The sequence below is a fragment of the Triplophysa rosa genome, linkage group LG3 (assembly GCF_024868665.1).
Source record: "Triplophysa rosa linkage group LG3, Trosa_1v2, whole genome shotgun sequence".
NCBI lineage: Eukaryota > Metazoa > Chordata > Actinopteri > Cypriniformes > Nemacheilidae > Triplophysa > Triplophysa rosa.
In genome coordinates this window covers 3,269,452-3,282,266 of record NC_079892.1, presented here as the reverse complement: position 1 = coordinate 3,282,266, position 12,815 = coordinate 3,269,452, and the positions used below count along the sequence as shown (strand labels likewise).

The following is a 12,815-nucleotide window of genomic DNA, read 5'->3' as shown; positions in this document are numbered from 1 at the left end:
CGCGGACGGGTTTAGCGCGTGCGCGGAGCGGAGCGGAGATTACGGTCACAGAGGTCAGTCGTGACGAAAATAGACGTTAAAATGGTCTCTTACAGATAAACTCAAAATGTAACCTGGCATCACAGAAAAGAACCCGTGTAACACAAGGAGGAAATTGAGGTGATTTTAATAGAAAAGTACCGCTAGCAACCCAGTTTCCAAAAAAACGCAATTATAACAATTTCACCACAGGTAAGGGATGTTTTTTTCGGCATTTTTTGCTTTGTGGCCAACATGGTTGTGACAGGGTTGAAATTTTCTGTTTTTTTCCATCAAAACTTTTGCTCAGAAAAAATCGGCACAAAAAAAAACAGGCTTTATGACGATCCACGTTTCATCTGAGCCGTCACAAATTGCAACAACAATAAAAAAACATTTTCTATAGAAAACGAAAACAATGATCACATTTTAATAGTAAATAGTTCCCATCCAGGTCTTAACTATTTTCTTGAATGGTCCAGGTTGAGTTTATTTGAAGAAAAAACGACAAAAGTTAGTCATCAAGTTTTCTTTTAACACGTTTATTTGGACATAAGGAAAGGTTTAAGGTAGACATGTGTCAATCAATGATAATATCTGTATAATCAAAATTCTATTCTACGAAAAACATCAATCAACATAGATGAAATCATTTGCTCAAGATAAAAAATAAAATTTAAGTAGATGAACGAGAAACTCTTTAAAAGCTTATTGTTACAGCTAACAAGGAAAGAAAAGATATATTTACACATGCCATCCTGCTGGATAAACACACAGAGCTGGATTCAGAACATAGAGATTGCACCATAGAGATGACCAGTTATCAAAGAAAGAGAGGCTGCTGCTTTGGGGAATGTTTTTGCATGTTATACCTGACTGCACCGAGTCCGATCTTGCTACCTGATGGCGCTTCTATGGTAAAAAGTGTAAATTCACCAGTATTATCTGTATGAAACTTGAGGCCATAGCTTTGAATGGAGACCATTATCTTTGGCAAGTGTGTCAAGTTCGCTAAACACGGCAAGACATCTCGGCAGCTCAAAGTATATCCGTCTCTAATGGATATACAATGCACCACAATCTGAATTGCATGCGTTTTCCTAAAGTGCTTATGAAAAAGCCCCAAGGGGCCAGGGGTGGGGTTGGTTCTGTTTCCTGATGCTTTGATTTAAGATGGTGAAGACAAAAGGTGTGATACGTTGAGACAGGACTTGGGTAAGACTCTTATGCACCTCCCTAAGAAGAGAATCCTGCAAAAATGAAGATGCCGGGGCCTTCGAATGAACTATAATTGGTTATTCTATCACAAACATGCTCATACATCTTGTTTTAAAGAAATAAGCCAGACTTCACATCCATTTCTACGCCACAAGCAAACCTCGCAGCCAAGCTGAGAAAATACTAAACTAAGCTTGGTGAACAGAGATAATATAGTTCAATATAGTTTCACTCATAATTCAGACTTGATCAACGTGCATTGTTGCGGTATGGAATGATGGATTCTGATGATGTCGCCACACTAGATTAGTCATTCAACTGACTTCATGCGCATACGAATGCAACAAAATTAGCATTTTGCTTAAATTTGGTGACCTACGAATTTGGGGTTTGCGTAGAAATCTTGCATTCTGAATGTCTAGTGTGACTGTGGAGCAAGGCTGTTTTCCATGCAAAGTTGGGTATTTTATTATCATCTAAATGTAAGAACTCAATGTTATCTGATTTTTTTTTACTTTGCTTTTCTGAAAAAGTTGAAGATTAACATATTTAAGTTGGAAGTTCTTTTAGGAGACACTATTGCATCTTTCCAAGTATTACGTTGTGTAAAGTATAAAGTGTATAAAGTATAAAGTAATGGAACACAGCATGAATCTTAATGAGTTTTAAAAGACTTGTTTGACTCCAAACTGGAATAAAATGAAGAATTCCTGTTTCACCAGCACCCAAAAGCAAAGCCTTCACCGAAAACAGATCAATTTAATGCTTCCCTTCTGTAAAAGTCATATTACCTTTGATTCTTGTTCCGAAAGTCCAAAACATACAGTATACACAGTTTGATGTATAGTGTTAATTAACAGACGATATGCTGGATTTTTCGTCAGCACCAACCCATCTCTTGCTAATGGAACCAATCAGAAGTGATCGGTGGGCTAACAACGAAAACTGAACCAATCAGTGTCAACTGGTCCAGTCTTTCCCCTGCCCTTTCTGAGCCCTTGGCTAAAAGTCACTTTGGTGCTGGGTAAAGGGGGCGGGTCACAAAGGGGGGAGGAAGAGGAGGGCTGGGGGCATTTTGAGAGCGAGTAGGTGATGGTCACTCTTCATCAGAACTGCTGCTGTCCATGGAATAGACCATAAAGAGAAGATCGGGTCGGGCCGGCACCAGCGGGTGACCCGGCTTCACGACTTCGAAACCCATGTAGCGGAAGGTCTTCATGATGGACACTGCAAAAAGAAGCCAAGACAACAACCGTTACCGCCAGACAAAATAATCTGAATAAAAGAAAAAGTTGATCCAAAAATGGATCTCTAATCTTTCACTCACCCTCCAAACTTACATTACACACTTTCTTCCATAAAACAAATACATTTTAGAGATAGAATATCATTAGAAAATCAATAGAAAATGTTATATTTGTCATGCTTCTAAAGCAATAAAGTAGCTTTACAGAACAATATTTAAATTAGTTAGTTATTAAATGTTTGACATCAAGTGGCATCTTTACAAACACAAAACTACTGTGTGAATTGGAAAATTGGCTATGAAAAACTATATTATATAGCAAACAGACAAACTTTTTTTGTCATTTTAACAGCCTCTGTCTTTTCTTTCAGGACATTCTGCAAAAAAAAGTGTTATACGGTCAAAGGAAAGTCATAGTTTGTAGGACTTGAGGGTGAGTCAAGCATGACAAGTTGTTCTTTGGATGAACTATTCCTTTATCGTGCATTTGATGGATCTTACTTCGATCGTCTCTGTTTTTGTAAAACCACAGGAACACGTAGCTGACTTTCAACTGCTCTTCTGCGAATTCCAGCAGCCTGGTGAACCTGCAGAGGAGAGAGGATGACACACTGCTGCTTTTACATCATTTCCATCTTATATAATAATGCAGATGCACCAGTCACAGAGCACTGTTAAGTCAAAACACACACACACACACACACACACACGCTTGCTGACAGTCCAATGCCTGTGAAGGTTAAACACTCCGTATGTCTGTTCTAATGACTTCATAACAGACCGAAAGTGACGGATCCAAATGAGAACTGACTTGCAGAAGCCTGGTTTTCCATTCACGGCAATTTCATACCAGCGATGAAACGTCAGATGAAAAACCAAGTCAAGCTGCTAAAAAGCCATTTGTTCTACTGTGACCTAAAAACGGTCAGAGACAGATGGATCTGTGAGCGTCAGCGCGGAGTCGTATGTTATGAGGAATTATTAACCCGATGTGCGAGTGCGTATGCATACCCTTCTCTGCTCCCATTGTGGAGCGCTCCATCCGGGATTTCCAGGTAGAGTGCGTTGTCTGAAAGAACCGTGTCCCAGCAAGAGAACCGTTGCTCGCTCAGCTGGTACTGGAAGAGCAAAACAGACGGCGCCCCGTTTACCGACCCCGCTTGGGTCACCGTCAACTTTTCGTCCTGGGGAATTGAGAAGAAAAGCGACATTAAACACAAATTTTAAAGATCACCTGCTGTTCTACGAGGCAAAGTGAAAACACTTATGAGTTCTCAAGTTCATTTAAGTATCAATCTTAATCTTTATTTAATATTTAAGGAAATATTAAGGGAAAATAAAACAGCTTGGTACTTTTAAGATTTCTTGAAACACAAGAAGCAAGATGTTCAGTCAAGATCTTGAAGACTTCAGCAAGTCTCTATTTGCTCTTAATTGAATCTAAATTGTGTCTAGGAAAAATAATAGACATATAAACGTTTTTATCTAGGTTGACTGACTTTTGACATCCTTTCGTGAACATTCGTCCTTAATCCTCCAACAAAAACACACAATTCAACCCTGTTCAATGTGTGCACTGCATCAATTCATGTGTTTGCACCGTCAGAGTAATTTCAGCAATGAAGCCGCTGCAATCCTCCGGACTTTTATCTGATTGTTTGGACAGAGTCACATGTAATATTTAGACAAGATCAACTAAATAAATGAGCTGACACAAAAACAGCCAGCAGCCATTTGCACAATAGACCTCTTGACAGAACAAAGTGTGTGTATCACAGGTGTGAGTGATCCGAACCCTCTTTAACCTTTTGAGATGGTCACATGTCTGAACACATACAGTCTCACACACTCGATCAGGTGCTCGTAGGCCAGATGGAACTCGTAGGCCAGATGGAAACTCAAGCTGTAAATGTTCCTGAGAGCTACAGTGCGTGACAAAAAAACAAGCTCGTAGGGATCTATCCACACCCCTCTCTCGTCCCATGGGTTGGTTTGTTGGTTTGTTGCCTACGTCACTGCGGGACACGAACTCCGAATAAACAAAGCTAACGAGTGTGAATCTCGCGAGGCTTTCTGTAAAACAATGGTAACCATCTAGACTCACCTTGTGCAGTACGCTGTGAGGGAGATCCCTGCTTGTCCCTCGCCCACCCGGGATCTTCGTCAGTGGGAGAGGGGCATCAGGAGCACCACAGAGGCCCTGGAGCCCGCTGCATGGAGCACAGCACAGCACAGCTACAGGACAGAAAGAGAGTTCATTTTATAGCACTTTCATGCATTACATTGTTCCTGGTGCTGATCTTTACGTTAAAAAGCAATACAAAGAAGACAGCAGTGTTTTAATGAACTAGCTACACACTCTTTGGCTTTTACATTTATGAATCAAGTGCATGACGTAGGTTGGCACAGGACTGGCATAGCTCATTCTGCCAACAGCACAAACAGTCTGACTGCAATGTTGGCACTTTAAAAACATTTCTCTCTCACTCTGTTCTCGCATCTTATAAGACTCCCGTCACCTCATAATGTTCTCTGATGTGCTGTTTTCACATTAACACTGAATTCTCACATACAGCCGAGGCAAAAATTAAGAGACCATTTCGAAGACCATTTTCAGTTTTTCTGAATTTACTATTCATAGGTATGTGTTTAGGTAAAATGATCATTTTTGTTTCGTTTTGTGAATTACTAACAATATTTCTGCCAAATTTCAAATGAAAATATTGTTTCTATTTGCATTTATTTGCAGAAAATGTAAACAGGAGAAACAGGTGAAAATAGCAGAAAAGATGCTCTGTTCATATTCGCTTTTAAGCAATACAACAGTCATATTTGTACATGTATTTAGGAATTGAGTCCTAATTTATTCCATATTTTTACGTGATAACCTTGATTTTTTAGCCCAGCGTTGAGTCAAAAAAGGGAAAACCCCAACCATTGGGTTCAATTAAGAAAATGTATGTATATGACCCAACAATGTGTTTAAAAGTATGGATGCACGATAAATGATTGGCCATATCGGTATCGGCCGATAAATGGTCATTTTGAATGTTATCGGTATCGGCCGATAATAACATTTTGGCCAATATATTATAGCCGATAAATTATGAATAATTTCCTCTAGTTGAACCACTTCAGCTGGATGCTGCTCACAGTTAAAATACAATACAGTACTGTCTTTCTGTTGTGATCATTCACTTGCTGCTATTAGAAAAACATTGTTGATGTAGTATGTAGATATTTATGAATGTGTAAATTATAGGAACTAGCATACTGTTTGAATCAGACTGCCGTCTGAATGCTTTCTGTCTTGAGCCTGTTAGACTTGTGGCAATTAAGAAAAATGTTCTAGGTTGCTCTGGAAGAACATCTTTAATTTGTTTATTAAATAAACATTATACCAGAAAAGTTAAAAAAGTTAAAGAATCTTTCAATAGTGTAAAGAAGGCTTGGTACATGATTTTCAGGTGAAAAAAAAAGTCAGTCACAGAAAATGTTATATTAAAATTTAGATACTGTATATCGGCCAATATTTCGGTTATCGGCCTCCAATGTTGAACAATTATCGGTTATTGGCCAAAATGTACATATCGGTGCACCCCTATTTAAAAGCCAGCAGTAAGTTAATTTGAAGAGTTTGTTTCCAAAATGAGTTAAATCCGTTCACTGCTTCTTATAAAAATCAGCAATTGCATCAACCATTAAATCTGGTCAGCCACAACAGTAAATATTTTTAGAAACATCTTTTCGAATCTCAATATACTCCCTTTAAGAGTGCACACACGCAACTGACCTCGGATCAGTTCGCAGTTCAATCTAAGCGGAGGATTTTCAATTCAAAATGTGCTTCAGGAGAAACAGATGATTTACTTTCCACCAGACAGAGGAGAGACAGTTCACGCAGATCACAAACAAGCACATGATGTAAAAACAAGTCTGTAAATAGCAACTTGGCTGAGAACATTTCGCATCCCAGAGGGCTTGAGTTACAGCGCTGGCTTTTAGAGGTACTATAATAACACACATTTATGTCCCCCACACTGGAAGATCTGTTGCTTTAAAACCGACTGGCACACAGACAGTTATTTATGCAGTTTATTAAATATTCTCACTTCAATATCCGTTTACATTAAGAGAGATTAAGGATCTACAATCATCAAACATTGGGAATAAGACAAAACTGCTTTCTTAGGCCATGATTAACATTTGTGACACGGTTTCAGTGTTCCGGCCTGCGTTTCTGTTAAATACTAACTCAACGAAATGGATTTTCAAAGCTGCCATGGTTTTAAACTCTCATGAGCCAGATTACCCAGCAGGCAAATGAAAGTAGGGAGGCGCAGCGATTACAGTGCCCTGGCAACCAGACACGTAACCCAGGCGACATAATCTGCATGGTGACCACATGAACAAACATATAATCCACGTTTCTCTCCCGACTGTATTTGTGCTTTGGTGTCAAGAACTTGATTCTTTCTACCTCCCCTCATCTCAATATAGAGCCGCGCGTATCTATGAGTGAAATGTCAGCTTGTTTTGAAAAGCGACACTTTCGCCCTCTGACATTCAACCTGTGTTTCCAATCATACATTCTGAATCAAAACAGATAGAGGCCAATAAAAAAAGAAAAGAAAAACGACTGTCAGCCAAAAGCAGGTTTGACATTTTTAGGATCTGGGAAACATGCGGATAAGGTTGCATGTGGGATTTTGTTTTGGTGGTGCTAAATGGGTTTTGTTTTGTTCAAATCCCTAATTTCTATGTATGAGCAATATTAAGAGTAATATTTGATGTTAGCAAGAACCTTGTTCGCGAAGGAAGAAAACAGAAGCCTGTCGCAAAACAATTACAAAACACAGGTCACTGTGCACTGAGCTGTCGAGATTTCTATGAAATTCTTTCTTAAAAACGTTGAAGGCCTCTGACCTCATAAGGTCTAGGGCAAACATGGGGTAACAATGAGGATCTGTTTAAAGCCTCTAAGCGTCGGTCTGATTCAGGTTAATCTTTAGTGCCGTAATGACTGACGTTGCGAAGACTTGCTGGAGTAAAACCAGGAAACAAGTCAAACCAAAACAGGATACTGCGAGTCTTCCAGGAAAACAGTTATCATTTGGCTACAGTGGGGCGCGAGGGGTGACGTCCGACATTTAACTCTCTGCGAATGCGTTTTGGACCATTCCCTGGCCAGAGGGATATGGCCGGTTTGTCTCGTATTACAAAGCCTCAGCATGCAAATGCCTTGTTGACAACAAGTCGGACGTGTTTCTGTGCTGCTGGAAGCTCCATTCATTCAGCGTTGCACATTCTTCAACACACCGCTTCTCTTTGGAGTGCTATGGCTTTGCGCCAAACAAACAAAACATGAGGCTGATAAACAGGACATTGTTTGAAACGTGAGTGAGGATGGATTTGTATAATAGTCCCGTGACCTAATAGCCATGTTCTTGAAATGTGTGATGCGATGAATTAAACACGATATATGAATTGTTTATAAGGTCAACACATAGGCCTGCTGTCTGTCTGTACAGCAGAGATGCTGAGCACAACAACAAGACTACTTTCTAAGCATAACTATCTTATGTAATGTTTTACCTAACGTTCTGTCCCAGTATTCCACACCCAGAATATGTTAAATCTCAGGTTAAATGTGCCTCTCTCACCTGCCTTGTGATAATCTTGTTACAAAAACAAACAGATTTGATTGAAAGAAAACAGGATCCGAGTTCTCATCAATCCAGATGAACAAAATGCAGATTGGAAAATTAGGTAGCATTAGACTGTTTAGATAAAAGCCCTGTACATGTACATGTCTAATGGAGTTGATGGGGTTATAGATTAAATATTTATAGCATCGGTCGTCTCACACTCATCCCGTCTGCTAGACATTTAATCCGCACAGATAACAGTCTGCACATTATGCTCATTCATAACTTGATGAATTGTATTCTATATACAATATAAATATATGCGAATCAGTATGAATTAATGCGCATATTCACGATATTGTACATATATTACCTATTAAATTATGATCAATTAAGAGGTGTATACAATGTTTGTTTATGTAAAAAAAACAATGACAAGACAAAATTGTCTTAATGATCAAATAACTGTAAGAAACTGTAATGTCAATACTCATTTATAATATTACACTTGATAAATTATATTGTATAATACAATATAACTTTATGTAAACCAGTATTGCACATATATTATCATATTTAACCCATGAACTTATGATCAATTTATGAGGTGTATGTAATGTTTGTGTATGTAAAAAAAGTCACGAGGTTAAGCTAGCAATGCAGCACTGACGAGACAAAATATATTCCATAATCATCAAGTAACTGCAAGAAACTGTAATGTCAAACAAACAAAAATTCTGCAGGAATGAGGAATGTTGCGCTTGCATGACTGTACAAATATTATTTTATACTGTGTGTTTCCTCACCTCTCTTCCGTGTTGCACATGTTGTCCTCGTAGATTACTTTACTCTGATAACCCAAACGATAAATGTTAAGAAAAAAGTCCAGAGAGAAATGTATCATATATGTATTATAAAAATGCGATCATGAGTCTGTCAGCGCTCTGATTCACGCGCTCAGCGCTTTGACACCGACCGCTGCGTGCGCGGTGACGTGATGACCCGAGTATACATATTCATAAACTACGTAGCGTTTGTTACTCGATCTTGACACCCGATTGGCCAACGTCACTTAACACGCATCTGGAGCGAAGGGAGTCATGGGAGAAGCTCCGAACAAGGAAGCGAGATTTCCCTTTTAGTTCTCATCGTTTAGTTAAATGACGACAGAACGTTGAATTAATATGGTGTATTAACAATATGGTGTGATATAAAGACGTCTTAATATATAGACGCTTGAAGTTTAAATGTACTGGAGAGTGCTGAGCACCGGGGGTTTCTGGGAAATGTAGATTTCATCATTGTATACGTGAATATATATATATATATATTGAAGCAGTTCATTCATTTTTACATGTAAGGGTATATTAAACAGTAAACATTCCACGCACACGAGCAACAGAAAAAAATATACAAAGTATATATTCTTTTAAATATTATGTTACCTCACGTTATGCTTAGAAATTAAATATAACAAAAAGAGATGGTCCGGCTTCTAAAATTAATTCTATTTTTCTATTTGTATTGCTTCTATAGTCAGAAGCCTTTGCCAGAAGATTAAAGGATTAGGAATCGGACACCATAAGATCTGGTCCTTGCACAGCCATGTGAGTGAAGTGTATGACCTCCAGAAAGAACCCACGACTCACTGTATCTCACATGATACAGTTTAACTTTACAAGGCACCGAGTTTCATTTTCTCTAGTGAAACCTTAAAAGGGTTTAGGTTGTAAGCATCATTTGAGTGCTGGATGGTGACCTGCTTTAAGATCAAATCTCATTATGAGAACAGAAACGAAAGCAATGACAGACAACACCTTCAAAGTCGTTATTCTTGGCTCATGGTTCATAGTGGATTTGTTTTTACATGCCATTACATTCATTGTGGGTTTTTTGTGTTATGGCATGCTATTGGCTACGTGTGGCGTTAACAACAATTCAGTGTGGTTGCTATCTTTTTAAAACAGATAAACAAGTTGAGCGACCTAATTTGTCACATCACACCATGCTACAGTTGCCCGTCACACACTCCACATACTCTACGTGTAGTTTCTCTCAAACTGAATGATGCTCCAGGAAGATGCCATTTTAAACCTCAAGGTTTCCATAGATAGATACAGAGAGTATGTTTTATTCCATAGACAGCATGCAACAAATCTATTAAAAGCTCCATTGTACCTTTTCCTCCTTGGCGCTCTTGTACATCCAGGAAATGCTTTACTGTGTCAGGTAATCAGCTCAGAGCCGAAGAGAAAGATTCTCTGAGACTGACTGTGACGCCAGCCAGTGAACGGCGAGTTCTGCTTCATTGATACCTGGTCTTATAACATTTTAATAATAAGAGCCAGGTGGACAGGTGCACATTATACACAGGCTTCATTAAAAGAAAATCATCGCCTTGTTCTCACTGACCTAGTCTCAGTAGTCTCTCTGACTAGCTGCTTGGAAACCGTAAAATGTTTTCATCCGGTGTAGAACAGTTAAGACTGTTCCTTAAGCAAGCTCATTTGGGTGTATTCTCTCATTATTTACATATTGGCAGCGCTGTTTCAGTTACCGACAGTAGGAAAACACCAGCATACTATAGTTAGAACAGAGATATTTATAGAGTGCCTCTATAAAATGGTCTAGATTTAATAGTGCGGTAAAGATATCAGATTTTAAGTCTGGCCGTGCGTCTGACATTGATCGGACAAGTTGTGCCTTGACTGACACAATTGTATACATACTCTCTCTTTTCACCTTTCCTCCTACAATTGTATTTTTAAGTGTGATCCATTGGCCACAAAAGAGAAAGCACAAATAAAACTCAATTAAACACAAATGTAAATTATTTAGAATTATTTTTGGCCACAGTGATCTGATATCGTGACAGTCCTAGTGTACAGTGTGTGTCTGTAATGCATTAAGCAGATTGGCACTAATATGTTCTGGGCAGGAGTTTCCATTGCAGCCTTAGACACAGGACAGGACGACTGATTATAAATGCCCACAGGAACTCAGAGTTGTCATTGAAAGGGTTAGATTACAGAATGTACACTTAGTCGGATGCTAAAAGCATGAAAGCTGATGTGTGCGTCTGGCACAAGTGTATATTCTTATATTTATTTATATTAAATATGTTTATATTATAATAATTGTACTGTACATGTTTATACTAAATACAGTATATTACAAATTGTATACTTACAAATTTTGTGGTAGTTGACATTGACTGACCTTTGACCTTGTCTGATTTTTAGAACCCCTAAAATGTAATTGTATACTGTATAATTCACACACCTGTCTGTTCACTTGAAAATTAGTGTAGATGAAGAATGCGTGTGTTGTAATGGGTTCAGTGGAATCAAGTCTGGTTTCACTAATGTGCACCTGCACTCTCTGTTGACCCCACCTGCAGATGACAGAGACACTTAAAAATATGCTGAGGAGAGAGACAGGGACAGTAACTTAAGCTAAACTTCTTATCACTTCATTTTTTTAAGACAGCTTGACTAACAGTGGACTTTAGGGGGAATTAAAACGGTAATCATGTTTTGTGACGGGCATTAAAGGTCATTGACATACTCATGGATTATTGAAAATGACCCTCAGTTTTTCGGTCCTGAGATCCCTGATTTTACACTGTTCCCATCTGACTCTATTTTTACACACGGTGCACTGAGAAAATATCCGTACGATCTTTTAGAAAAGTGTGTGAGTGTAAGTAGGAAGGGCAGCAGGTCATGGGAATCGGTTTTTAACGCACCAGCCTGGACCCTCGACAGAGACTTTCTTCCACCAAAAACATCAGAAGCGCTGTAAAACAACCTAAGGAAGTGAAGAAACAATGTATGAGTAACAAACACACACACAGAGAGCTGAATCATATTGTAAAAATGTACCCGGCAAGAGAAAAAAGAAAGTTCTGCTTCCCATAATTCTGTTTACGTTTCCGCCTGTCGAGCTCCCACGCTGAAGTTTTTATTTTATTTACTGCTGTTATTACTCCATTTCCGTTTCCTTTTACTCTAAATTTAAAACATTTATCGGATACTGCGTGTATCCTTTAAATATATGTCATGAACCATACTGACCGGTAATGTCTGCTTTTGGCTGTTGTTTATGTAAAAAGCTCCGGTAGGAAGCTAGAATGTGACCCGCACAGTAGTTTAAGCATTGGAAACGTCAATAATAACGTTGTTCCTGTCTTACACAACTACATTTTCATCCCACCCAAACAATATGGTTTGTAAGTCACTTTTGGTGAAAAAGACCGTTGTAAAAATGTGGAAAAAACAGACATGGGAAAATAGTCTGCACCGGGCATCCAGAATTCCCTGATAAGACTCTTGTTTTGTTTTGTGGTATTTAGCTGTATGAATACACAGATCCTGCTTCCAGTAAACAGGACGGATGCATGATGTTCTGACATTGAAATTGCGTTGAGCGCTTAATCGGCATGTTGTTACTGCCCGGCCTTCCTTAATCTCTGTGTTGAAACACCAAGCGTGTGCAGATATTCCAGTTATGTCCGGGCCTCTGCGCTTTTCCCAGCATGCCGGTAAACATCTGCAGAATAACACGGTTTCGGCATTGTGGATCTGGTCTTCCCGCACGGCCTGAGCCACGCAGCGAGGCTTTAGAGGGGCACATTTCTGCAGAGTCCAGGGAATTCCTTCAATACTTGCGCTCACGGAATCCAT

At 39.0% G+C, this 12,815-nt stretch overlaps 1 protein-coding gene across 1 annotated transcript; it reads right to left on the bottom strand.

The window, feature by feature from the left end:
- Positions 1-550: 550 nt before the first annotated feature.
- oaz2a (ornithine decarboxylase antizyme 2a) lies at positions 551-9,118 on the bottom strand. Its single transcript, XM_057330362.1, is given in 6 exon segments — positions 551-2,463; positions 2,984-3,069; positions 3,494-3,666; positions 4,587-4,664; positions 4,666-4,717; positions 8,937-9,118. Coding segments are annotated over 6 exon segments (618 nt in total). The 5' UTR covers positions 9,035-9,118; the 3' UTR covers positions 551-2,332.
- Between the last annotated feature and the right edge of the window lie 3,697 nt (positions 9,119-12,815).